Here is a 27602-nt window from a genome sequence, read left to right on the forward strand (position 1 = left end):
CTTGCTACCTCCTGTCTATTTGCGCTGTAAATGCATTTTCTGCCAAGATTTTGTGTAACTATTATCAGCGAATGGGGTGTGGTCGCTGACAAGTGACCCCTTACCCGATTCACTCAGTCGGGGCCCCAATTCATAATGGTGAGTGATTCCAACAATGGGGTTTCCATCCAAATCTTTCCTGTTTGTTTGTCCCTGCATATTTGGTATGATGTTTATTTAGAAGTTCGCCTTCGTGTGCCGTCATGGATAATCCTCCCAGCAACACATACCGCATACATCTTTGCTGTTTTCCATCAAGAACGGCATTAATATTCAGATTGGGGGCCGTACACAGCTGCTTAGTCTCTTTACAGGCTGGGCAGCCCTGTGATAACTTGTAGGTTGGACGTATACGGTTGAGAGTTCAAATTGCAGATGCATCGGATATGTATCTGATTTATAGCCACATACAAAAGAGGCCTGAGTCAAAGTAAAAAAAAATCTGAATTGTGGTGTTCACATTTCATGTACAAATTGGAATTGGCCTGCAGTGTGAACATCGCCATAGCACTTGGTAACATATATCAAAAAGCATCTAATAACAAAGGGGATTTCAACGTCCATCCATCCATCCATCATCTACCGCTTATCCGGGGCCGGGTCGCGGGGGCAACAGCTTTAGCAGGGAAGCCCAGACTTCCCTCTCCCTAGCTACTTCTTCCAGCTCTCCCCGGGGGATCCCGAGTCGTTCCCAGGCAAGCTGGGTGACATAGTCTCTCTAGCGTGTCCTGGGTCTTCCTCGGGGTCTCCTCCCGGTGGGACCTGACCGGAACACCTCACCGGGGAGGCGCTCAGGAGGCATCCGAATCAGATGCCCAAGCCACCTCATCTGGCTCCTCTCGATGTGGAGGAGAAGCGGCTCGACTCTGAACCCCTCCCGGATGACTGAGCTTCTCACCTTATCTCTAAGGGAGAGCCCGGACACCCTGCGGAGAAAACTCATTTCAGCCGCTTGTATCCGGGATCTCGTTCTTTCGGTCACGACCCATAGCTCGTGACCATAGGTGAGGGTTGGGACGTAGATCGACCGGTAAATTGAGAGCTTCGCCCTTTGGCTCAGCTCCTTCTTCACCACGACAGACCGATACAACGTCCGCATCACAGCAGACGCTGCACCGATCCGCCTGTCGATCTCCCGCTCCCTCCTACCCCCACTCGTGAACAAGACCCCAAGATACTTGAACTCCTCCACTTGGGGTAAGATCTCCTCCCCGACCCGGAGGGGGCACTCCACCCTTTTCCGACTGAGGACCATGGTTTCAGATTTGGAGGTGCTGATTTTCATCCCAACCGCTTCACACTCGGCTGCGAAACGCTCCAGTGAGAGTTGGAGAGCCCCGTTTGAAGGAGCCAACAGCACCACATCATCTGCAAAAAGCAGGGATGTAATACTGAGGCCCCCAAAACGGACCCCCTCAACGCTTCGGCTGCGCCTAGAAATTCTGTCCATAAAGGTTATGAACAGAATCGGCGACAAAGGGCAGCCTTGGCGGAGTCCTACCCCCACTGGAAACGATTCCGACTTACTGCCGGCAATGCGAACCAAACTCTGACATCGGTGATATAGTGACCGAACAGCCCGTATCAGGGGGTTCGGTACCCCATACCCACGAAGCACCCCCCACAGAACTCCCCGAGGGACACGGTCAAACGCCTTCTCCAAGTCCACAAAACACATGTAGACTGGTTGGGCGAATTCCCACATACCCTCAAGGACCCTGCTAAGGGTGTAGAGCTGGTCCACTGTTCCACGGCCGGGACGAAAACCACACTGCTCCTCCTCAATCTGAGGCTCGACTTCCTGACGGACCCTCCTCTCCAGCACCCCTGAATAGACCTTACCAGGGAGGCTGAGGAGTGTGATCCCTCTGTAGTTGGAACACACCCTCCGGTCCCCCTTTTTAAAAAGAGGGACTACCACCCCGGTCTGCCAATCCAGAGGCACTCTCCCTGTTGACCACGCGATGTTGCAGAGGCGTGTCAACCAGGACAGCCCCACAACATCCAGAGCCCTGAGGAACTCCGGGCGGATCTCATCCACCCCTGGGGCCTTGCCACCGAGGAGCTTTTTAACAACATCGGTGACTTCAACCACAGAGATAGGAGAGCCCACCTCAGAGTCTCCAGGCTCTGCTTCCTCCAAGGAAGGCGTGTTGGTGGAGTTGAGGAGGTCTTCGAAGTACCCTGCCCACCGGTTCACAACGTCCCGAGTCGAAGTCAGCAGCGCCCCATCCCCACTGTACACAGTGTTAGTGGTGCACTGCTTCCCCCTCCTGAGACGTCGGATGGTGGACCAGAATTTCCTCGAAGCCGTCCGGAAGTCGGCTTCCATGGCCTCACCGAACTCTTCCCACGCTCGGGTTTTTGCCTTGGCGACCACCGAAGCCGCGGTCCGCTTGGCCAGTCGATACCCGTCAGCTGCCTCTGGGGTCCCACGGGCCATAAAGGCTCGATAGGACTCCTTCTTCAGCTTGACGGCATCCCTTACTGCTGGTGTCCACCAGCGAGTACGGGGATTGCCGCCACGACAGGCACCAACCACCTTACGGCCACAACTCAGATTGGCCGCCTCAACAATAGAGGCACGGAACATGGTCCACTCGGGCTCAATGTCCCCCGCCTCCCCCGGAACATGGGAAAAGCTCTGTCGGAGGTGGGAGTTGAAACTCCTTCTGACAGGGGATTCCGCCAGACGCTCCCAACAAACCCTCACAATACGTTTGGGTCTGCCAGGACGGACCGGCATCTTCCCCCACCATCGGAGCCTACTCACCACCAGGTGGTGATCAGTTGACAGCTCCGCCCCTCTCTTCACACGAGTGTCCAGGACATGCGGCCGCAAATCCGATGATACAACTACAAAGTCGATCATCGAACTGCGGCCTAGGGTGTCCTGGTGCCAAGTGCACATATGGACACCCTTATGTTTGAACAAGGTGTTCGTTATGGACAATCCGTGACGAGCACAGAAGTCCAATAACAAAACACCACTCCTGTTTTGATCGGGGGGGCCGTTCCTCCCAATCACGCCCTTCCAGGTATCACTGTCATTGCCCACGTGAGCATTGAAGTCCCCCAGCAGAACAATGGAGTCCCCAGCGGGAGTACTCTCCAGCACACCCTCCAAGGACTCCAAAAAGGGTGGGTATGCTGAGCTGCTGTTTGGTGCATATGCACAAACAACAGTCAGGACCCGTCCACCCACCCGAAGGCGGAGGGAGGCAACCCTCTCGTCTACCGGTGTGAACCCCAATGTACAGGCACTGAGCCGGGGGGCAATGAGTATGCCCACACCTGCTCTGCGCCTCTCACCGTGAGCAACGCCAGAGTGGAAGAGAGTCCAACCTCTCTCTCGAGAGAACTGGTACCAGAACCCAGGCTGTGTGTGGAGGCAAGTCCGACTATATCCAGTCGGAAATTCTCTGCCTCACATACCAGCTCGGGCTCCTTCCCTGCCAGAGAGGTGACATTCCATGTCCCAAGAGCTAGCTTCTGCAGCCGAGGATCGGACCGCCAGGGTCCCCGCCTTTGGCTGCCGCCCAGCTCACATTGCAGCCGACCCCTTTGGCCCCTCTCATGGGTGGTGAGCCCATGGGAAGGGGGACCCACGTTGCCTCTTAGGGCTGTGCCCGGCCGTGCCCCATGGGTGTAAGCCCGGCCACCAGGCGCCTGCCAACGAGCCCCACCTCCAGGCCTGGCTCCAGAGGGGGGCCCCGGTGACCCGCGTCCGGGCAAGGGAAACTGAGATCCATTAATTTTACTCATCATAAGGGGTCTTTTGAGCCGTGCTTTGTCTGGCCCCTCACCTAGAACCTGTTTGCCATGGGTGACCCTGCCAGGGGCATAAAGCCCCAGACAACTTAGCTTCTAGGATCATTGGGACACACAAACCCCTCCACCACGGTAAGGTGACGACTCACGGAGGGGGGGATTTCAACGTTTGATGTCAATTTAGTAGTGCCCAAAATGTTATTTGACTCTGGCTAATATAGTGCCATTTTTTAAAAACATTTTGAAACAAGCATCTTGTCCTAATGAGGCCCACGAAAATTGTTAAAGTATTTCTGTTCGGACTAAAAATGAGCAACTGTTGAAGTCACCATTACTTTTTTTTTTTAATCATCTCTCCAAACTGCAGTGTGAGCAGCAGCCTGCCGAGGAAGAGGAGGACGATGTCGATGCTGTGATTGTGGGAGGAGGTGAGGAGGCGGAGGAAGATGAAGTAATACAGCAGGCGGTAGAGGCAGTGATTGTGGGAGGAGGTGGAGAGGTGCAGAAGATGGGACGTGTGGTAGCGCAGGAGGATGGCTGTCCTGCAGTGATTGTGGAGGAAGTGGCCAGCGCCCAAGTGGAGGAGTGTTACTCTGCACAGGTGTTGGTGTATGATGATGAGACTTATCTGATGCAAGATGTTGCTGAGGAGCAGGAGGTTGTCACAGAAGTGGCCGATACAGGTGAGACAATATAATAATTACAAAATCATCCTTTTTGTTATTACACTGCAAGTCCACTACACTATATTTGGGGGGGGGGGGGTTCACTCCACCACACAAACACAAAATGCTACATTGTAACCCTTATATAACAATGCTATTGCGATTCCATTTGGTCATATCTTTGCACATCAGGATTTTTTTGCCACTGTGGGGATTTAAAAGAAAAATCTGATCTTTTTTTCCCCATCAGCTAAAAATTATGTGAATGGATGAGGACAACTAATTTAAACAGTCCTATTCTCCATGCTTTTCTCAGTTTAACATGAAACAAAGATGCCTCACCATTGTGCTAAAGACATTTTCAGTGGGAAGTGCCCACTGAGTTAACAGAGTTTCGTGTCACAGTGCGTCATCAGCAGGTTGTATCAGAGACACTGTGTGACTGGAAGAGTCACTGAAAAGCATTGGACATTTTACACCTGTTGTGAATTTTGATTTTACACTTCTTGTTGGAGAACAGGAAACATTGAATAGTTGGCCCTCGTATGTTCAACAGTTTAGAGAATGTCAAATTAATTTTACTTATAAAGGTTGTAGTGAATTCATTTTGTTTTTAAAATTAAAAAGAAATAGGTTCTTTCTGAAATTTCACCAGAAAGGCAAATATCCCAGAGTTTTAGAGGGTTGTAAATACTTCCCCTAAATACAAAGCCCCTACAAAGCCGCCGCTCCCTGATGATTCAACCTTGATGAGCTGGAGCAATGTCGTCCATGAAGATGAAATTAGGCCCATGTTCATTAAGGGGCACAATCACTGGATTAACAATGTTATTCAGGTAGTATGGGCTTGTCACTGGACCATTCACAAAATGTAGGGCAGTGCTTGACCGACTGGACTCACCTGCCCACATTGTAACATCGCCACCACCAAGAGCACGTCTGGTGACAACAGTGGCTGATGCACAGCACTCTCATTGAATTGTCCAACATTGTTGGCGGCCATCATTTCTGCTCGCCGTGAATCGACTTTCATCAGAAAACAGCACTGAGGTTCACTGGTCCGTCATCCAGCGTAAATGCTCCCTAGCCCATGCAAAACGATGATGCCTGTTCCTGGTGGTGTGGACAGGCACTCTTGCAGGTCGTATAGCACGCAGATCACGCCAATGTAAACTGTTTCAAATGGTCTGACGTGACACTTGGGTGCCTCTCACCTCCCTTAAACGTGCCTTGAGTGGAGTAGCATTTGTCTTTTTGTTGTTCACAATGTAGTAGTCATCAGCATGGGATGTGGCCAAAGGACATCTACTTCTACATCTTTCAGTGACTCTTCCAGTCTCTCTGTATCTCTGTTGCAACCTGCTGATGACACGCTGTAACACTCTAGGTTGAGTAGCCACGTCAGAATCATTATTGGCCAAGTATGTAGAACACACAAGGAATTTGTCTCCAGTATAACACGCCGCATTAGTATCGTTATAAACAAGGACATGACAGATAAGTCTGGAAAAATTAAATATGGAAGGACATTTTGTAATGTAAGTGAACCGTAGTGCGGTGGTACCACTGACAACTGTGAGACAATGTGCAAAGTATCATGCAGAGCTAAAGTGATCAGTGGTAGAATATAATACTATAACAGTTTTACAGTTGGTGCAAAAAATCATTGATCCATTTTAAAGTGACCAGTCGCAGTATTTGTAGGACAAGAAGTGTGCAATTGTGCAGATGTCCTTGAGCGTTTTAAAGTGTCTGGTGCTGTGGACTATACGTCAGTGACTGTTTAGGTATTAGTAGCAGTATTTGTAGTACAAGAAGAGTAATTACGTCAGTGGCTGTTTAGGGAGTTAACGGTTAGAGGGAAAAAGCTGTTTAAGTGTCTGCAGGATTTGGTGCACATGGATCGTCTGAGAATGTCTTGTTTGAAGCATCACAACGTCAAAGTACTGGTGATCCATTGTTGTTAAAATGTGAACAGCGTGATGAGGATGACTGTTTAATACATCAGCTCGAATTAAACCTGGTCGAATTAAACATTGGTCAATATAAGGATTAAATGCCTGTTGTGAATTTTGCCGTTTGGCTCCTAGTTAGAGAACAGCAACTTGTGAAAAAAAGTACTGAAATATTGAACAGTTGGACATGTGCATTCGAAAACTTAAAGGTCACATTAAGGTCAGATGAAAAGGTGTGAATGCAGTGTGTGTGTGTGTGTGTGTGTGTGTGTGTGTGTGTGTGTGTGTGTGTGTGTGTGTGTGTGTGTGTGTGTGTGTGTGTGTGTGTGTGTGTGTACATACATATACATATAAGCGGCTGGATAGCTCAGTTGGTAAGGCATCGGTTTGGCATACGGGAGACGGTGTGGGTCCTTGGGCAAGATCCTTCACGCTAATGCCTACCTCATACAATGATGAGAGACAATAAAACAAATGACATACCGGCTCATACGTCGCCCGGCCAAACAAGGTCTGCGTCAGGTGCTGGGGAACCAGAGCACCTTGATGAAAAATGGGCTACTGGAACAAAGCGGAGATGGGCGAGATGCGATAACATGGCTCTGTTGGAATGCTACTAGAGAATGTGGGCTAAATGGTTACTTGGAACCCCACAGTCAAGGTTGACCACGAAACAACTCGTAACTCAGTGTTCCAACATCAACAAACAGCAACTGCTGTCACAACTTGAGATTGTTGAGGTACAACGCAGCTTCCATGGTGCAGGGCCCCAGGCTTCCAAATCAGAGGAGGAGGTCATACCAGAGATTGGGAGGCAAGCCCCAATGAATGCAGATGTTGAGATTGTTAGGCCAGCCCCAATGAATGAAATGCTGAGCGAGGCAGCAACTGACCTGAAAGCTAAGATCATGGCGAGAATGAAAGCTGGGCAACCTAGAAACCGATTACAACGGCTATGTGAAGTACCACCTGAAAGTCTCATGGAAAGTGTGAATGCAGCACTGAGGGCGATCCCGACCGTTACGATCACAGAAACCAATGAGCTGATATACGCTTCAGCATCAGTGATCCTTGAGATGCTTGGCTATAAGAGCAACCATGGAAGCCATGAGATACGTTACCCACCATGGAAAAGACGTTTGGAGGCTAAGAATCAAGGCGGCTCAGAAAGATGTGAGTCAATTGAGGCCCAGAGAGATGTGGTGAAAAGGCCGATACCCGAGAGGTATCATGGTACATCCAGATGACCATACCTGAAGCACTCAAAACTGCCAAACAAAGGCTCCAAGCCTTGTCCAGCCGCCTAAAGCGGTACACGAAAGAGAATGAGGCCAGACGAATAAACAGGCTGTTCGCAACACAACCTGCGAAAGTGTACGCTCAGTGGCAGGCTCCTAACAACAGAGCTGAGCCACCAAGACTGGAAATTGAAAGGTACTGGAAAGGCATATGGGAGAAGGAGGTTGCACATAACAGCAGTACACAATGGCTGGTGACCCTGAGAGAGGAGCACAGCAACCTCCCTGAACAGAACCCAGTTACCATAACAGTGGCAGACATACAGGAAAGAGTCTCAGATATGAAGAACTGGACAGCACCAGGCCCGGTCCGTCCTGGCAGACTCAAATGTATTGTGAGGGTTTGTTGGGAGCGTCTGACGGAATCCCCTGTCAGAAAGAGATTCAACTCCCACCTCTGGCAGAGCGTTTCCCATGTCCCGGGGGATGCAGGGGATATTGAGTACGAATGGACCATGTTCCGTGGCTCTATTGTTGAGGCGGCCAATCTGAGTTGCGGACGTAAGGTGGTTGGTGCCTGTCGTGTCGCCAACCCCCGTACTCGCTGGTGGACAACCAGCAGTAAGGGATGCCGTCAAGCTGAAGAAGGGGTCCGATCGGGCCTTTATGGCCTGTGGGACCCCAGAGGCAGCTGACGGGTATCGACTGGCCAAGCGGAACGCAGCTTCGGTGGTCAAAGAGGCAAAAACGAGGCATGGGAAGAGTTCAGTGAGGCCAGGGAAGCCGACTTCTGGATGGCTTCGAGGAAATTCTGGTCCACCATCCGACGTCTCAGGAGGGGGAAGCAGTGCACCACTAATACTGTGTACAGTGGGGATGGGGCGCTGTTGACTTCGACTCGGGACGTTGTGAACCGGTGGGCAGAGTACTTCGAAGACCTCCTCAACTCCACCAACAGGCCTTCCTTGGAGGAAGCAGAGCCTGGGGACTCTGGGGTGGGCTCTTCGATCTCTGTGGTTGAAGTCACTGATGTGGTTAAAAAGCTCCTCGGTGGCAAGGCCCCAGGGGTGGATAAGATCCGCCCGGAGTTCCTCAAGGCTCTGGATGTTGTGGGGCTGTCCTGGTTGGCACGCCTCTGCAACATCACGTGGTCATTTGGGAGAGTGCCTCTGGATTGGCAGACCGGGGTGGTGGTCCCTCTTTTTAAAAAAGGGGACCGGAGGATGTGTTCCAACTACAGAGGGATCACACTCCTCAGCCTCCCTAGTAAGGTCTATCTATTCAGGGCTGCTAGAGAAGTCGACTTCCTGACAGACTTCAGTCGAGCGGTGTGGTTTTCGTCCCGGCCGTGGAACTGTGGACCAGCTTTACACCCTTAGCACAGGGTCCTTGAGGGTACGTGGGAACTCGCCCAACCAGTCTATATGCGTTTTGTGGACTTGAAGAAGGCGTTTGACCGCGTCCCTCCGGGAGTTCTGTGGGAGGTGCTTTGGGAGTATGGGGTGCCAAGACCCCTGATACGGGCTGTTCGGTCCCTAAACTGCCAATGTCAGAGTTTGGTTCGCATTGCCGGCAATAAGTCGGAATCTTTTCCAGTGAGGGTTGGACTCCGCCAAGGCTGCCCTTTGTCGCCGATTTTGTTCATCACCTTTATGGACATTAATTTCCAGCCGCAGCCGAAGCGTTGAGGGGGTCAGTTTTGTTGGCCTCAGGATTGCATCTCTGCTTTTTGCAGATGTGTTACTGTTGGCTCCTTCAAGCAGGGCTCTCCAACTCTCACTGGAGCGTTTCACAGCCGAGTGTGAAGCGGTTGGGATAAAGATCAGCACCTCCAAATCTGAAACCGTGGTCCTCAGTCGGAAAAGGGTGGAGTGCCCTCTCCGAGTCGGGGAGGAGATCTTGCCCCAAGTGGAGGAGTTGAAATATCTTGGGGTCTTGTTCACGAGTGAGGGCAGGAGGGAGCGGGAGATCGACAGGCGAATCGATGCGCCATCTGCTGTGATGCAGACGTTGTATCGGTCTGTTGTGGTAAAGAAGGAGCTGAGCGAAAGGGCAAAGCTGTCAATTTTCCGGTCGATCTACGTCCCAACCCTCATCTATGGTCACAAGCTATGGGTCGTGACCGAAAGAACAGATACAAGCGGCCGAAATGAGTTTTATCCGCAGGGTGTCAGGGCTCTCCCTTAGAGATACGGTGAGAAGCTCGGTCATCTGGGAGGGGCTCAGCGTAGAGCCGCATTAATTTAAATGAATTTTAACGGGTTTAATTTTTTTTCTCGCGAGATTAACGCAGCACACGTCACCACGGATGTTACGTTGCTCTATAAATAAACCAGAAACAAAATCAACAAGCGCGCTGCACAGGTCCACGCACATGTCTGTTTTGCCAGCCACGGCAGCGCGAGACACTGAAAACTGATACTTAGAGTTTATGAATGGAAAGTTTACTTCTAAAAAGTTGCCAGATTGTTCCACTGACAAGACCAAAGTTACCTGTATGTTTGGTGTCGTAAACTCAGCTACCATCATAGCACGTCAACTCTGAAATACCACCTAATGGCCAAGCACACAGCTGACGTGAGTACTCAACTCCCTCGTCTCAGACAGACAGCTATTGATCATTTCAAAGCGAAGAAAATGGTTGACACGACGAAGAACAAATTTGCTGAAGCCAGAGCTAAATGTATGGCTTCATTGTCCACAGCTCTACTCAAGCTGAAATCATTCGCATTGCATCTAACGACTCCACTACGGATTGCCAGCGAGGTATACAGAGATTGTACGTCGCGGAGAAGGCTAAGGTACACCAAGCGGGAGAAGACACTGTTTCGGGAGAGAATTAAGAGACTAGGTTGATGACCCTCTGGTGAATAAAGAGCAGGTAGCCTGTCGAATACAATGTATGCCACTGACGCGATTGTTACCTGTTTGGAACTATTTTGTGTGGAAGGTTACAGTGTTCCGTGTACATATAAATATAGTGGGTGGAGCTTCTCTGTGTTCGTTTGACAGTGACGGTGCGCTGTGGCACGTCAAGAGTTCAGCAGTGCAGTGGTAGCGACCTAGAGACCACACTGAAAATAAATTTATTTTAAATTTAAAAATAAATTTGCTAAAGCTATGGCTTCAGCAAATTTGTTCTAAGTCGTGTTATCCATTTTCTTCACTTTGAAATGATCCATCGCTGTCTGTCTTAGATGAGAGGCGGATTACTCACATCAGCTGTGTGCTTGTGTGGAATCTCTAACTCGAAGATCTTTGATGATCGCTCAGTTTCCGATTGCAAAACATCCAGGTAACTTTAGTGTTGTCATTGGGACTATCTGGCAACTTTTTTAAAGTAAACTTTCCATTCGTAAACTCTTTAAGTATCCGTTTTCGGTGTCTCGCGCTGCAGTGGCTGGCAAAACAGACATGGGCGTGGACTTCTGTTTTTTTTCCGGTTCATTTTTAGAGCAACGTAAAATCCGCTGTGACATGTGCCACATTAATCTTGCGAGAAAAAAATGTATCACGTTAAATTTCATTTAAATTAATGCCGATAACGCGCTAAACTGACAGCTCTAATAGGTACCTGTATATATACTGCATACACCCCCCCCCCCCCCCCCCACCCACACATGTGTGTATATGCATGCTTATATACTTTTGTGTCTTTTTCAGTGGAGATGTCGAGTCAGGACATTGTGTGTTTCGATAAAACATTTGAAGCAGCTGAAGCTCTTCTGCATATGGAGTCTCCCGGAGGGTTACATGATCGCAACACAGGTAACAACACTTGCATTACCTTAGCTGGCAGCATCTATTGCTATTTACTCGATGAGACCGTGACTGGGGCCTTACTTAAGAGTTTTTTCTAAAGAAGTCACAGGAGCACCTACAAGGTCGACGATAAAATCTTTCTCGTCAAGAATTCCATTATAGTTAATGTTTCAACCCTTGAGGCAGAATTTTTTTTCACCCATCCATTCGGCTGTCGTTGAGCGGTAGGCAGCGTACACTGAGCTTGTCATCAGCCATTTGCAGCAATTTAACATTCAGTTTGGATATTTCAAAAGGTTGCCACTTGAAAAAAGTGAGAAATTAAGACATACTGTACATGTTGCTTGCTGCCATGTTGCTACTTTGGTGCTATAAAGTGTTCAGTAACCTTTTTAATCAGAATCAGAATCCTCTTTATTGGCCAAGTATTTAGAACACACAAGGAATTTGTCTCCGGTAAAACAAGTTGCATTAGTATCATCGTAAACAACAAAATCATTGAACCATTTTAGAGTGACCAGTAGCAGTATTTGTAGTACAAGAAGAGTCACTACGTCAGTGACTGTTTAGGGAGTTAATGGCTAGAGGGAAGAAGCTGTTTAAGTGTCTACTGGATTTGGTGCGCATGGATTTGTAGCGTCTGCCTGAGGGGAGTAGCTGGAAAAGGTGGTGGGCCGGGTGCGGGGGATTCAGGAGAATTTTGTGTGCCCTTGTCTTGATTCTTGCAGTGTGCAAGTCCTCAAGAATGGGTAGGGCGGTGCCAATGATTCTTTCCGCCGACCTAACTGTCCGTTGAAGTCGGATTTTGTCCTTTTTTGTGGCGGCCCCAAACCAAACCGTGATGGAAGAACACAGGATTGATTCGATGACTGCCGTGTAGAACTGTCGTAGCACCTCCTGTGGCAGGCCATGCTTCCTCAGCAGCCTCAGGAAGTACATCCTCTGCCGGGCCCTTTTCAGTATGGAGATGGTGTTGACTTCCCACTTCATGTCCTGGGAGACTGATTCCCAGAAACTTGAAGGTCTCGACGGTTGACACAGGGATACTGTGAGGGGCAACTGTGGAGAAGAATGTTTCCTGAAGTCCACGATCATCTCTACAGTCTTGAGCGTGTTCAGCCCGAGGTTGTCGGCTGCACCAGAATTCCAGCTGCTCCACTTGTTGGCGGTACGCAGACTCATCGCCGTCTTTGATGAGACCGATGACCGTGGTGTCGTCTGCTAACTTTGAGTTTGACAGCAGGATCTGTTGAGGTGCAATCGTTTGTGTAGCGGTGCTCCCAGTGCTCCCAGTCTCACCTGTTGTGTCCGTCCCGTCAGGAAGCTGAGGATCCACTGGCAGATCGTAGGGGACACACCGAGGTGGAGAAGTTTGTGGGTGAGGAGTTCCGGGATGATGGTGTTGAATGCAGAGCTGAAATCCACAAAGAGGATCCTTGCTTAGGTCCCTGTGCTCTCGAGGTGCTCGAGGATGTAGTGCAGACCTATGTTGACTGCATCTTCCACAGACCTGTTTGCCCGGTAGGCAAACTGGAGAGGGTCCAGCAGGGGTCCGGTGACGTTCTTTAGGTGGTTCAGCACAAGGCGTTCAAAGGACTTCATGACCACAGACGTCAGGGCGACAGGCCTATACTGACTGTTTCAACCAGGATGGGACCTCACACAACTCCTGGGATCTGTTGAAGATTTGTGTGAAGCCCGGAGCCAGCTGGTCAGCGCAGACTTTCAGGCAGGAGAGGGACACTTTATCGGGCCCCGCAGCTTTCTTGATCTTCTGCTTCTTGAAGAGCCATCTCACGTCCTCTTCGTGAATCTGTAGTGGAGAAAAAGAGGGTGGGGGGGTAGATAGAGTGGTTTCTCGTAGAGGTGGGTGTGTGTGGGAAACGGGGGTGTCCTTTTCAAATCGGTAGAAAAACATGTTTAGTTCATTAGCAAGACCCTTATTGTTCACTGTTTGGGGGGATGGCATTCTGTCGTTAGTGATAGCTTTCAGGCCATTCCATAGCTTCTCTTAGCGATGTTAATTTCCTTTGTCTATTGGTTTCGGGCGTGTTTGTACAGTGCCCGATCTCCACTTCTAAATGCGGCCTCTTTCTCTTTCCTGAGTTGCCTGAATTTGGGAGTAAACCATGGCTTGTTATTGTTGAAGGAGCGGAAGTACTTCGTTGGTACACACGTCCTCACAGAAACGGATCTATGATGTTACAGTGTCTGTGTATTCATCCAATGTGCCCGTTGAAGTTTCAAAGACGCCCCAATCAGTGCAGTCTAAGCATTCTTGTAGAGTTTGCTTTACTTCATCTGTCCTTTTTTTTGTAACAACCGGTTTAACACATTTGAGTTTCTGTCTGTATGTAGGTATTAAGTGGATTAAATTGTGGTCAGAAAGACCCGATGCTGCACGGGCGACCGATCGGTATGAATTTTTGATTGTTGTATAGCAGTGGTCTAGAATGTTGCCTTCCCTGGCGAAACAGTCGATGTGCTGCTTATATCTGGGAAGTTCACGGTTAAGATGTGCTCTATTAAAATTGCCCAAAATGATCAGGGGTGACTCTGGGTATTTTAGTTCGATTTTGTTTACTTGTTCGGCTAGTGTTTGTATCGCCGTGTTAGCGTTAGCTTGTGGCGCAATGTAAACACAGACTAGTAAAAAGGAGGTCAACTCACGTGGCGAGTAGAATGGCTTGCAGTTTAAAGACAGCCACTCCAGGTTCGGGCTGACGAGCACGCCAGCTCTCTTCCCCCTCCTCCGGCGGCGTTTCCATGCTCCGTACAGCGCAGCCCTCCGCTCGCGATTAGCTCCGAAAAACCTTGTGGATTTTCATGTGCTGGTGAAATAAGACCGAACGGAGACCCCCCAATGCGCAGCAAATTTTCCCTCGTATAAGTAAGCCGCTCAGGGTCGCCAAAAAAATAACGAAAATGACAAAAACAGGGATATTACTAGGGAGCGTGTGACCGAGGCTGCCATACCTGTCGGTGCCTGATGGTCCCATTCAATTATTTATCATACAAGTATAGGTCAACGTTATCAAGGCTTTTTATTTACCAGTCTTTTTCTGAATATATTGCAAACAATACAATACTTTTAAGACTTTCTTTACTTCCATGGCTCGTGCCAAACCCCGGAAAAAACTGTGGATTCATATGAATCAAAATTTGACCTTTTGAGTTTGAAGAAGCACTAAAAAAGCACCAAAAAAAAGTCAACCAAGTTTTTTGTTGTTTTGTTAAAAATGAGGAATCACTTAAGATGTCCTTTATTTGTCCCGCAAAGGGGGAAATTTACAATCAGTTAGTTTGCTACAATTACACAATGAGCCTTCCTGATTACCGTATTTTCATGACCATTCGGTGCACCGTATTGTTGCGCGCAGTCTCTGTCACGGGTGCTATTTCTGTGTTTGACACATACACAAACGCACTGTATTATTGGGCGTAGCCAGGCATGGTAAAACATACGCCAGCTTAAACATACGGCATGCATGCACGCACGCTAAAAACACGTTTTTAAAAAGGCAACGGAAGCAAAACTGAGTTCAGTTGTACTTTATTTAGCCATTTTACAATGTTCTCACGTTTTTCTCTTCACCTCTTACACGCTCACCCTTCACTCATTGGCGACTGGTACCTGCTAGCGAAGTGCCTTCAGCGTCCTCATACACGCCTACCCTTCACTCATTGGCGGACTTCCGCATCCCTGTCATCACTCACTCCGCCTTTTCTCTATATAAACAGCGTGTCAGCCAGAAGCACTCTCAGTCATGCTTTGGAACTCGGCTCATACACTAGACGCTCCGCATTATAAGGCATCCTGTCCATTTTGGAGAAAATGTAAGACTTTTAATGGCGCCTTATAGTTGTGAAAATACGGTAAATGTTTTTTCCGTGCGGTGCATTCTGTAGAGCAGGGGTGGCCAACCTTTATTGACGATCTACTTTTCGTTCAACCAACCTAATAATAATAATAATACATTTTATTTAGAAGCGCCTTTCAAGACACCCAAGGACACTTTACACTAACAAAAAACACAAAACAATACAGGTTGAGCAGCGGCAGCCAAAACGCGCCAGCGTTCACTCAACCCGAAGGTCAGAAAGAAACCACAGGGGAGGGAGAGAGGGAGAAAAAACCCCACACTCGAACTATGCTCATTTTGAGGATAATTTGAGTTCGGCAAAAAAACCCTGCACAAGCATATGACAGTTACAACAGGTCACAAGGCATAAACAATGAAGACGGTGAATCAAGGGAATGGTGGGGGACTAGCTTCCGTGCATATTTTCATCAGGGGAAGGTCGAGATAGCAGATGTTGTTTTGGTAGCAGGCTGCCCAAGAATTTCAGACAGCCTTGAGTCCGTGGCTTATGTCTCTCTAGTGGCGTCGATCAGCCAAATCCAAGATTTCAGTCAGTAATTGAACACGGATTCCAGTTTTCTCCAAGTTGATGACCATCCTGCTGTGAAACCCGCAACAGTTTGTGGTTGAGCACAGTCTGAGTCTGAGTGTTGGACATCCGCGTTATGCCATCCTTAGACCGGCAGCCTCGTCCAATAGAACCGCTCCCGTCGGTTGAATTTTCGATAGATCAGGAAACTGCTCACACCAAACAGCAGCATACCTGTTATCGGAAGGCCGAAAATGTAGATGTCATCCACGTCCTCAACGGACAGTGTTGACAGGCACACCATTCTCCGCTTCCTCCAAGGAGCTAGGGTGTACCGAGCAGTAAAAGTCCCCGAGGGGCAAGTAGGCTCCCCACTGCCTGCTCTTCTCATCGAGAAAATGTTGTCGATGGCATCGAGAGACAGGTCAACCAATTCCATGTTTGTTTTTAGTATGAAAATACGACAGGAGGCTAGGAAAAGTCAGACAAAGACAGCACATGGACTGAGTGGCGAGCAAGGAAGGGTGGGGGTGCGGCTGGGGGACAGGAGCAGAAAGCAAAAGCGTCCACCTTCGTCGAGAGCCAAGCAAGAAGAACCTACCGCGATCGACCCACACATATACAACACACTTAGTTATTTTTTTGAGGCTCCAGACATTTTTTTTTCCCATATGGCTCTTTCAACATTTTGGGTTGGCGACCCCTGTATTAAATATTTGTAGAATTTCTCTAATACCATATAGTGAGTTATGAAAATCTTTATAGAAAGAACCGGCAAAATATTTGTTGTGGGAGCAAAGCCACGGTGACAAAAAATCGATAATCTAATTTTTTGGGTGCCCAGCAGATGATGTGATGATGGAGACAATAGTGGAGGTTTCAACAGAGTGTGGACCTATGGAGGAGGAAGAATCCTTCCCCATCCCGCCTGATAATGAACCTGTTGCCAAAAAGAAGAGAGGAGGTCAGTGTCAACAGACTGTCATACGAAACTGGAGTGGTGCTACGAATCGTCTCTTTTTTATGCTTGATGTTAGCAGACAGGCAGACAGACTGCTTCAGTGTACAGTGATATAAGAAAGCTGGAAATTACAGTTGTTTATTTTCTAATTTTAGGTGGACGTAAGACAAAGATGCACCAACCTACATCCAACGGGACCTTTGACCTAGGGATTAAGAAGAGACAGAGGGAAGGAAAAGGTAGACAGGCATGCCTTATATTTTGATTTATTGCTGCCCGTATTATTTATTAATTTGTTTTACCATTTATTATTTAAGTGATCACCCTAAAAATTAAAACAATGTACAAGGCGAGTCCCATCTTCCCACAGTGGCAGGCATGTGAAAATGTTTAACTTGAAACTCTTCCTGTCTAGAACATGGCAGAACGTGTGGCATTGCTTTTACATGTGGGATAGAGCCTGGTGGCCTTTTCCTGGAATGATCATGTCGATTAAAGTTTAGTGTTAGAGAACATGTGGAAAACCAAGGCTTGTAGTTCGCTTTGGCACAAGCACTTTGGTACTTCTATGGGGCTGCCAAAATGTACGTATGAGAGAGGCAATTGTCCAACTCTCCAGCATATCCCAAAGATTGTCATTGTGCTCTAAGTCCATGTAAAATAAATGTGACACACCAAATAAAAGAGTTTTGAAAACAACTTGAGAAGACATGCCTATAAAGTTCAATGTGTGTAAATATAATAAATATTTTAATGAAGTACACGATAAGATTACCTTTATTCGTCCCAAAATGTTCTTGCTTTAATATGTTCTATGCGCCTCCAATCGTCTAAACATGACATTCTGATTAATATTGTGTTTTGTCCATCTCAGGAGCAGCCATTTTGCCAGTTGCCGTTGATTGAAAATTACATCACAAATGCTCAGGGCAGTCATGGATCAACTCCAGAAAACGGTTGAGTCGTAATTGGTCGTTACCTGACCCCTGAGCAACTGAGATGTCATTTTCAGTTGACGAAAATATGTATATTTATTTCTTTATTTTTAAAAATAGCATTACTGTACATAGTATGCTGCAATAGCGTCCCGTAGAAATGTTCTTGACAGTTCTACATTTGACACCGCTGTAACAATTCAATTGTCAGGTTATGTCCCATTTCCTTAGTTAGATATTTGGTGGTTTTTTTTTTTTTTTTTTTTTTTTTTTTTTTTTGTGAGCTCAAAGATAATTTTACATCATGTTCTTTTCTTCTCAGGGAACACCACCTACCTGTGGGAGTTTTTGCTGGAACTATTGCAGGACAAAAACACATGTCCTCGCTACATTAAGTGGATGCAGAGGGAAAAGGGCATCTTCAAATTGGTCGACTCCAAGGCCGTGTCCAAACTTTGGGGAAAACACAAGAATAAACCCGATATGAACTATGAAACAATGGGCCGAGCGCTCAGGTCAGCCATTCTGCACAAACTAAAACTTCAATCATTTGTTTCAAATTAAGCATCCCAACTAAACACATAAGCATGTTGTACAATGTCAAAAGTCCAGTGTGTTCACATGCAGATATTACTACCAGCGTGGAATCCTGGCAAAGGTGGAGGGTCAGCGGTTGGCTTACCAATTCAAAGACATGCCAAAGAACATTCGGGTCATTGAGGATAACGATGAAGGTGAAGACAGCGAGGGCATGTTGTCCAGCCAGCAGGGTCCCGAAATGCTGGGCACCAACACTAGTGCTGCCTACCATCCTCAGCAAGCATACGTCACAATCATCCCCAACACCACCACCACCAGGTCTTACACTTTCGTGCACTTTTTGCATTTTTTTTCATTGCGTTTGATTTAGTTTGTCATAAGCCACACCGAGCAAGTGTCTAATAAACACTTCTATTCCGTGTATAATTGTTGAGATTGTTCACTTCAACATTTTATGTTGATCATCTCAGTGTCTTTGTTGCTATCTTGAAGTCGTTAAATACTGCTCAATCACTGCGTGCTTCCCCGAAAACACCACACGTTCAGTAATTTTTTGGGTAGCTGGTGTTCATGAATTCTGTTTTTCCTTCTCCAACAGGCCCATTCGTGCCATGCCTGTGGTCATGACTAACTCTCTTGGGCAAGTGACATTAAACTCTTCGGCAATCCTAACCACCTCTGCAGGAGCCCCAGTTACAGTAGCTAGTGCTAGTGCGCCCCCAAAATTGGTCATCCAGACCCTGCCCACCATGCTTCCGTCTGGTTCCAAAACAGGTGATAAAATCACAATCATCACGATCCCAGCCAACCAACTTGCCACACTCATGCAGGCAAGTCCGTCAAGCCAGGTGACTCAGCTCGTACAGGCCAAACCTGTCACAACACATCTAGCGCAGGCTGTCCCAAAGCCAGCAACAACCCCTACCGTCCATCTAGCAGCAGGCACACCAGTGCCACAGCTTATCCTAGCCAAACCGCAGCTCACGGTGCAACATGTCCAAAGTCCTACCCAGCTCAAGGAGTCACATTCTGAGGTATCGACCCTCTCCAGTCAGCCAGTAGCACCAGAAGAAAGCCCAACTTCCTGAGAAGTCAATCCTCAGGTGGGATGCTCTCGGGGGGGAATGACTGTAAATACTGCAGAAGGAAGGCAAGTCATATCAAATCCACCTCCTGGACCCACAAGAGAGCACTTTGACTGGCTGCTCTCATCGAGGACAAATTGCAACCCCACAAAAGAGGAATGGAACAGGTGTGTGAAAAAACTTGCTCAAAGAAGATGGGCAGCCTTAGATTGCAAATGAAACATTTGCAGTCAAACAGTATGTAAACTCACCGAGAAAAAAAAATTGTAAATGGAAATCTACAGAGCATTTTGATACACAGCAGGTATTTTTTTCTTCTCCTAGACTAAGTTTGTTTGGTTGATTTCATCTGTTTTTCAACCGGTTCTTGTCTGAAGAGTTTTGTCCTTACCTTGCACTGTTAAATACACTGCTCTTTTTTTTTTTTACTGCAATTTAAAAGGGAGTCAAAAGATGTCAAAATCCAAATAAGGTAGATTTGTGCTCCACATATGAAGTATAGTATACAATTATTTCTTGTACTATCAGTTTTACAAAAATGTGTTATAAAAATGAGAAAAAAAGAATTGTCTTTCATTCTGTCTATCATTGCAGCTGCAAAATGTGAGAGAAAACTTGGTGGGTTGAGCCACGTGGGCGCCATTTGTAAAGCATATGGTGTTTAAACTAACACTTCGTCACAGTTACCTTCAAACAATGTTTTTAAAGAAACTTGAGTTGCCTGATTGCACATTGCAAACAATATTTGTTGATTTAAATATCGTAGTTTGATCAAAATAGGAAATGATGATCTGGTCATTTGAGTCAGGAGTCTGTGCATCAGGATAGCGGCCCTCCAGGACTGGAATTACCCACCCTTGCTCTAAATTCTCCCTCTGTATGAGTGTGAGTGTGGATGGTTGTTTGTCTATGTGTGCCCTGAGATTGGCTGGCAACCAACGTACAGTGCTGTTCAAAATAATAGCAGTGCAATGTGACTAACCAGAATATCCCTTGTTTTTAGTATATTTCTTATTGTTACACGCCAGACAAGTTACCAGTAGGTGCAGTAGATTCTCAGAAAACAAACAAGACCCAGCATTCATAATAGGCACGCTCCGAAGGCTGTGCAATTGAGCAAATAGTTCAAAGGGGTGTGTTAAAAAAATAGTGGTGTGGCAACCAATCTCTGAGTTCATCAATTTTTGGGAATAAAAAAAACAAAAACAGGTGGGAATCGGGTGTGAATCAGGTGGCGCCTATTTAAGGATGATAAAGCCAGCACAGGTTGAACATGCATTTGAGGAAAATGGGTCGTTCAAGACACTGCTCCGAAGAACGGCGTTATTTGATTAAAAAGTTGATTGGAGAGGGAAAAACCTATAAAGAGGTGCAAATTGTTGGCTGTTCAGCTAAAATGATCTCCAATGCCTCAAAATGGGTAGAAAAACCAGACATATGTGGAAGAAAACGGAAGACAATTATTAAAATGGACCGGAGAATAACCAGAATGGCAATGGCTCAGCCAATGATCAGCTCCAGGATGATCGAACACAGTCTGCAGTTACCTGTAAGTGCTGTGACAGTTAGAAGATGTCGGTGTGAAGCAAATTTATTTTCAACAATCCCACGCAAAGTCCCTCTGTTACAAAAAAGGCATGTGCAGAAGAGGTTACAATTCACCAAAGAACACATCAATTGGCCGAAAGAAAAATGGAGGAACATTTGTGGACGGATGAAAGTAAAATTGTCCTTTTTGGATCCAGGGGCCACAGACCGTGTGTGAGACGACCCCTAAACTCTGAATTTGAACCTCAGTACACATTGAATAGAGTGAAGCACGGTAGTGCAAGTATCACGGTCTAGGCATGTTTCTCCTACTCTGATGTTGGGCGCATTTATCGCATACCAGGGATCATGTATCAGTTCGTGTATGTCAAGATACTTGAAGAGGTTATGTTGCCTTATGCTGAAGAGGACATGCCCTTGAAATGGGTGTTTCAACAAGACAATGACCCCAAACACACCAGTAGACAAAGCAGTCTTGGTTCCAAACAAATAAAATTGTTATGGAGTGGCCAGCCCAATCCCCAGATCTCAATCCAATCGAGAATTTGTGGGGTGATATCAAAAATGCTGTTTGTGAAGCAAAACCAAGAAATGTAAATGAATTGTGGAATGTTGTGAAGCAATCATGGAGTGAAATAACAACTGAGAGGTGCCACAAGTTGGTTGACTATGCCACACAGATGTGAAGCAGTTATGAAAAACTGTGGTCAAGCAACTAAATGTTAGGATTTCTAAATCCTACCTTTTTTTGGAAATACAAAATAATTTTGACTTTGTACAGTCAACAGCAGACACTGCTATTTTTTTTAACACACCCCTTTGAAATAAGGGGTGTTCACACGGCACACATTTGCTCCGGCGCTGCAACGATGTATTTTGTAGCGATATATTTTGCACCGCAGCAAATTGTGTGGAGCATTCATACGTACAAAGCCGCTGAGCGTGACAGCATCGGCACAGCGTCGGTGCAGCCCCACTTGCGTTCACACGGTAGTTTCTGCAGCGGAGTATGTCTGTCGTGTTGGTTCTTTTTAAAACATACTGTATATACACAACTCAAGCGACTACTGGACAGGCACGTCGTTCTCCTTCTCGGTCTCCGTGCCTTCTACTCGAGAGTGACCGCCCACGAAAACGTAAATCAACGATGACTTCAATGACACTCAGAAAAGCAAACACTAATGCGCCAAACAGAAAATCAAGAGAGGGAAATCACAAAATAAATTATATGGGGGGCGGGGGGTTGTGAACAAACAACAAAGGAACAAACAACTCAGAGACAGTCCAGTCTCCTACAAAAGGAAAGATGTTACCAGCCAAGTCTTGTGTCATTATTAAACAAACACATTACGGAAGTCAGACAGAGCACGAAAGCAACGCATTCTCGCCATACGTACTCTTCACAAGCATTTGCTCTGGAGCAAATTTAAACCAGTTGAGTTCACACGTGCAAATTTACATCGGTGCTGCTTCGCAAACGAGCATTTGCTCCAGAGCAAATTTTTAAACCACCTCCCTGAGGTGGATCAAATTTGGTCCGGTGTAAGCCTTTTTCCGGGGCTACGCCGGAGCTAATTTGCACGTGTGAACGCCCTATTGGGGCAGCCCCGGCGCAGCACCGGACCAAATCTTGCCGTGTGAGCACCCCTATTTTTGCCCAATTGCACAGCCTTCGGAGGTGCCTATTATGAATGCTGGGTCGTGTTTGTTTTCTGAAAATCTACTGCATCTCCTGGTAACTTGTCTGGCATGTAACATTGCACTGCTATTATTTTGAAGAGCACTGTATGTTTATATGTATGTGTCTATATATATCAGTGGCAGATGGATGCTGGTCTGTCAAGGAGGGGAAGTCAATTTTCGTCCGACATCATAAAATCTGTTCGTTTATACGTGAATTCTACTCTCCGTTCCTCTTCAAGAAAATGATCTTGAACCTTGTCATACCAAAAAGGCGTCTTTTCCAGGGACTCCTATGGCCAGCAGAGCTCGGCTGCTTAAACGGCCTTGGCCCATGGTGTAAGACTTGAGCCACTTTAGACAGGAGAAGCTCCTCCCTACACCTGCAGATGTAGCTCCAATTGTTGCCACTAATGACAGCAGTTTGTAGACCTGTCTAATTCCATGTCTTTCAGAAACAAAAAGAAATAACACAGCTTTCCCCTGTAGCCTTGCAAGTCCTGGTTTGAGTATATGACTTGAAGTTCAGACCTCAGTCTTTTTGAATCAAAGAACTGGTCAAAACCTTTCAGGACACTCTGAAATGCCTCCTATGGGAACACTCGTCTCATCTCATCAAACTTTCCTGGATTGACTAATTCCAAGAAGCAACTACAATAAAACCCACAGAAATAAAAGATTAATTTGTCGCTAGTCGTTTTTAACAAAGAGACTGTCACAAAGACGATTAGAAGTCTCCAGTTCAACTCAGAACAAAATGAGAAGAGACACCAAAAGCTCGGTGGCTCATTTCGCTGTCAATCAAAAAGAGATTCAGCCTCAGACAGATCATATGCAGAAAAGTTGAGCGTCCGGGTCAGCCGATAAACGCCCACTGTCCATAGACTCCTAGAGACGCTGAGCATCCAATGGGCGGGACAAAAACAGCATTTATCCAATGATTCATCTCGTTTCAATGGCTCTTCGTCTCTGACTTGTTGTCCACCCCTGCACTAGACGCCCAGCTTCCGCGGTGTAGACGCTCAACGTCCACATAGTTTAAAACCTTCATACCGGGATTTGAACACGTGGTGACCTTCCGGTAGTCCAAAATTGCCAAATTTTGGACAGAACCCGGTACTCAGGTTTTAATTAAAGCACAGTGAAGCTGCGGGAATGAATGACAAGAGAGTCGCTTTGTAACCAGGAATAAGAAGCTGATTCGGAACAAAAGATGAGAATGTTGTAGTACATATTTACACTACAAGTGTAGTCAATGACCTGAACACACAATTGCATTTATTCCAAATCCCTGATGAGTGTGTTACACTCGTTCGATCTCTTTCAGCACTAGTTTGACACTCAGCCACACTAGTGACTTTGTCGAACTAGTTGCACAGAAATCCTCACTAGCCACTCATTTTTGGCAACTAGTGCCACTTTTGTCCAACTAGCGCTGACAAAATTTTAACTAGCGAAACCGGGAAGCACACAAGCAGAGGGAACTTCCCAGCTAGTTACCTTTTTTATGCCCTAGTGGCCCACGAGACCAAACGAGTGAGGTTCAAAGTCTTACTAGTTTACTAGTAAGATTTAAAAAGTGTTAACATGTTAACTAGTGAAACATGGATTGTTCTAACATGTTAACTAGTGGCCTATGATTTCCTGCACTAGTTAACTAGTGGGAGCTGTAATATCCACTTGTTAACTAGTGGAGGATAACACATTGACTAGTGCACTAGTTTAAGACCTTTAAAGCCTTGATATCCAACTAGTGAGTCCAAAAATGTTACTTGCTCACCAGTGATGCCCCAAATATCCACTCGTTCCACTAGTGCGACATTTTGACTTGACTAGTGAAGTTATAATGTTGCACTAGTGGAACTAGTGGATGTCACCCTACTCACTAGTCAACTAGTTAAATTGTCTTTTGATTGAACTAGTGATGGTAAAATGTTCACTAGTACAACATGTGAAACACTAACGGCTCAATGGTCACACTAGTTATGCTAAATGCTAATCAGGAGGCAGGACAGTGTCAGATGTGAACACCTCCTATTGGCTCCCTGATAAGAGCTCCACCCAGCAAAAAACCCTGTAAAGCCTGATTCTGACCATTCGCTATTATTTACTGCCATTTGCGTAATATCTACAGTATACAGAAGGAATCAAGCAATTTTTACCAGTCTGTGTCTGTAGGTGATGTTTATTTATGTACACGGAGATAAAGGGTAATGATACAGCTCTACAGTATCTTTCCACTTTTATATATGTATGTTATACTAAATATAATGAATATGGCACCATATAATGCAACAGTTCTGCAACATATTCTTCCTAAATGATGATGTGAATTTTCATTTGTTGCTAAATCAGTTCAGGATGCTATAATTTGTGGTGTAGATGCGAATTTAGGAGAGTAGGACAATATATCGCATTGTAATTGGAGCAGCAGCTTGGTTGATGATGTCCCCAAACCAGCTCATCCATTATATTCGTGCAATACAACGAAAATGAGCACAATTGAAAAACATAGCCTACTTATATTTTAAAATAAAATAATTCACGTTGATCCTTCTGAGGTTTCTACAAACATGAATGAAGACATTATTTACAGCAGGTTGACAGCAGTGTGATCGAGCAGAATAGATGGAGTAGAATTTTATTAGGGCTTCACTGATTTATTTCATACAATTCATATCTAAAACACAGTTGAAAAATATTTGATTGTTAAAATATTTTAATAGCAGAACTATATCAAGAATTTTACAAAACATTTTTTTTATTAGGAGAAAAGTCTCAAAACATATCACAGATGACAAACGGTGTGCCTCTCCTCCTCCTGTTCTTCGATGAAGCTGATCACCCTCCAGCTCCCGTTAGAAACAACGTGCTGCTGAAGGTGTGCCGGCAGAATGGTTGTGATACAGGAGGTGCTGTGGACTCTCCCAGAAATGAGGACCTAGTTTAGTTTAGTTGTAGATCCAGTAAAACATGCAAATTACACATTACAAATTATACATTATTTATGATGCAGTTACAGTCTTGTGAATATTAAAAAATGTACTTCATGTAATGCAGGCAAGCGAATAATTCAAATGAACTAAGGCAGCAAACAATAAGAGCAAAATCATGTTCCAAACATTAACTTTTGAACTCTTTTTAAATGTCAATTAGCTTGTGAGTAATAAGACAAAATGTGACTGTCAGACAGAGAACTGTCAGAGCAAACGACAGATTTTAGAAAGTCCTGCCGAAATAAATCTGCACCCGGCTGCGACTGTCGGCGTTGAACTGCCGCCATTGCTGTGAAAGTCAGACACATCTCCGAAATCGTTGGAGCAAATTTTTAAGCAGGCTTCATCTTGATAAATTGACCACATATTTGACATTTACACAATAACTTTACCGCCTAAAATAATTGTAACAACAAGAGTAATATTTACACCAAAAGCTTTCAATGCGTCGGAAAGTTTTCTCCTCCGTTTTAGTTGGGCTTGGCTCGAAATGCATCATGATTGGCTGCCCAAAGTCCACGTGTCTGTCGGACGTGCTCTCATTGGTCTACAATACAATCACAGACGTGATTGTAAATACTCATAGGCCTTGCCTGGCAATTATTCCATATTGCCCACTAGTTAACGAGTGAGCTCGTTTTGAAGCTAACGAGTGAACATGTAAGCCACAAAACGGCCACTAGTTCACTAGTAAGATCATTTTGACGCTTACTAGTTGACATGTATGCCCCAAAATGCCCACTAGTTCACCAGTAAGATCATTTAGACGCTTACTAGTTGACATGTAAGCCACAAAACGCCCACGAGTTAACTAGTGAGCTCGTTTTGAAGCTTACTAGTGAACATGTAAGCCACAAACCGCCCACTAGTTCATTAGTAAGATTATTTTGATGCTTACTAGTTGACATGTAAGCCACAAAACGCCCATGAGTTCACTAGTAAGATCATTTTGACGCTTACTTGTGAACATTTAAGCCACAAAACGCCCACTAGTGCTCTAGTAAGATTATTTTGACGCTTACTAGTTGACATGTATGCCCCACAACGCCCACTAATTCACTAGTAAGATCATTGTGACGCTTACTAGTAAACATGTAAGGCCATAAATGTGCACACTTGTAGTGCTAGTGGTCTACAGTGATCCCTCGCTATTTCGCGGCTCGTTTATTGCGGCTTCAGTGCATCGCAGATTTTTTCAAACATAGAGTATTCTAATCCCAAAATTGCCAAAGACGTTCGGGCAAATAATCATCGATTCCTCTCTCATTATTATATACTTACACTCAGTTACATAGTACCAAATAAAAGGCATATGCCCAAAACTATTTAATTGTTATCGAATTATTCGTAACATTGATTGAAACTCCTGCAATAGCAACATGAATGGAGCCAATAAAATTTGTCAAAGTTAGCCTACCTGCCGTCAGACGTGCTCTTCTTTGTCTCCGAAAAGTGCTTCTTGCGGCTCTCAATAGATTATTGTCGTCCATCTGCACCACCAATTCTCGTTTTGCGTGGGCTGCGCAGGTGAGTATATGTGTGTTGCTGAGAGAGAGAGAGACAAAGTGGAGGCTTACAAGAACAAAAGCAGGTCTCTTTCATCCTTAATTGTTTTAAATAAAAGTTTTTCTTGCTTGGCTCTCGACGAAGGCGGACACTTTTTGCTTTCTGCGCTGTCCCCCACCCCACCCTTCCCTGCTCGCGACTCAGTCCTTGTGCTGTCTTATGTCTGACTTTTCCTAGCCTCCTGTCGTATTTTCATCCTAAAAACAAACATGGAATTTGTTGGCTGGTCTCTTGACACCATCGACAACATTTTCTCGATGAGAAGAGCAGGCAGTGGGGAGCCTACTTGCCCCTCGGGGACTTTTGCTGCTGGGTACACCCTAGATCGGAGGAAGCGGAGAAATGGGGTGCCTGTCAACACTGTCCGTTGAGGATTTGGACGACATCTACATTTTCGGTCTTCCGATAACAGGTATGCTGCTGTTTGGTGTGAGCAGTTTCCTGATCTATCGAAAATTCAACCGACGGG

General features: G+C 46.0%; 1 protein-coding gene and 1 long non-coding RNA gene across 5 annotated transcripts in view; one reads left to right on the forward strand and one right to left on the reverse strand.

The window, feature by feature from the left end:
* LOC127596819 (ETS-related transcription factor Elf-2-like) overlaps positions 1 to 19826 on the forward strand; it is a 56440-nt gene extending 36614 nt beyond the window's left edge. The window contains exons 3-9 of one of the 4 annotated variants that reach the window (XM_052059744.1): positions 4178 to 4493; positions 11332 to 11436; positions 16667 to 16786; positions 16939 to 17022; positions 18041 to 18233; positions 18346 to 18576; positions 18857 to 19826. In XM_052059744.1, coding sequence (XP_051915704.1) covers positions 4178 to 4493; positions 11332 to 11436; positions 16667 to 16786; positions 16939 to 17022; positions 18041 to 18233; positions 18346 to 18576; positions 18857 to 19346 — 1539 coding nt within the window. In that variant the 3' untranslated portion in view covers positions 19347 to 19826. The remainder of the gene's footprint in view (positions 1 to 4177; positions 4494 to 11331; positions 11437 to 16666; positions 16787 to 16938; positions 17023 to 18040; positions 18234 to 18345; positions 18577 to 18856) is intronic. The other 3 variants (XM_052059753.1, XM_052059762.1, XM_052059773.1) reach the window with 3 other exon arrangements.
* On the reverse strand, positions 14488 to 16478 carry LOC127597845 (uncharacterized). Its single transcript, XR_007961780.1, has 2 exons — positions 16420 to 16478; positions 14488 to 15388 (listed from the first exon to the last, which is right to left on the reverse strand). It is a non-coding gene; the product is annotated as an uncharacterized LOC127597845 (long non-coding RNA).
* Positions 19827 to 27602: the final 7776 nt, after the last annotated feature.

This window comes from Hippocampus zosterae, chromosome 1 (genome assembly GCF_025434085.1).
Source record: "Hippocampus zosterae strain Florida chromosome 1, ASM2543408v3, whole genome shotgun sequence".
In the NCBI taxonomy this organism is placed as follows: Eukaryota; Metazoa; Chordata; class Actinopteri; order Syngnathiformes; family Syngnathidae; genus Hippocampus; species Hippocampus zosterae.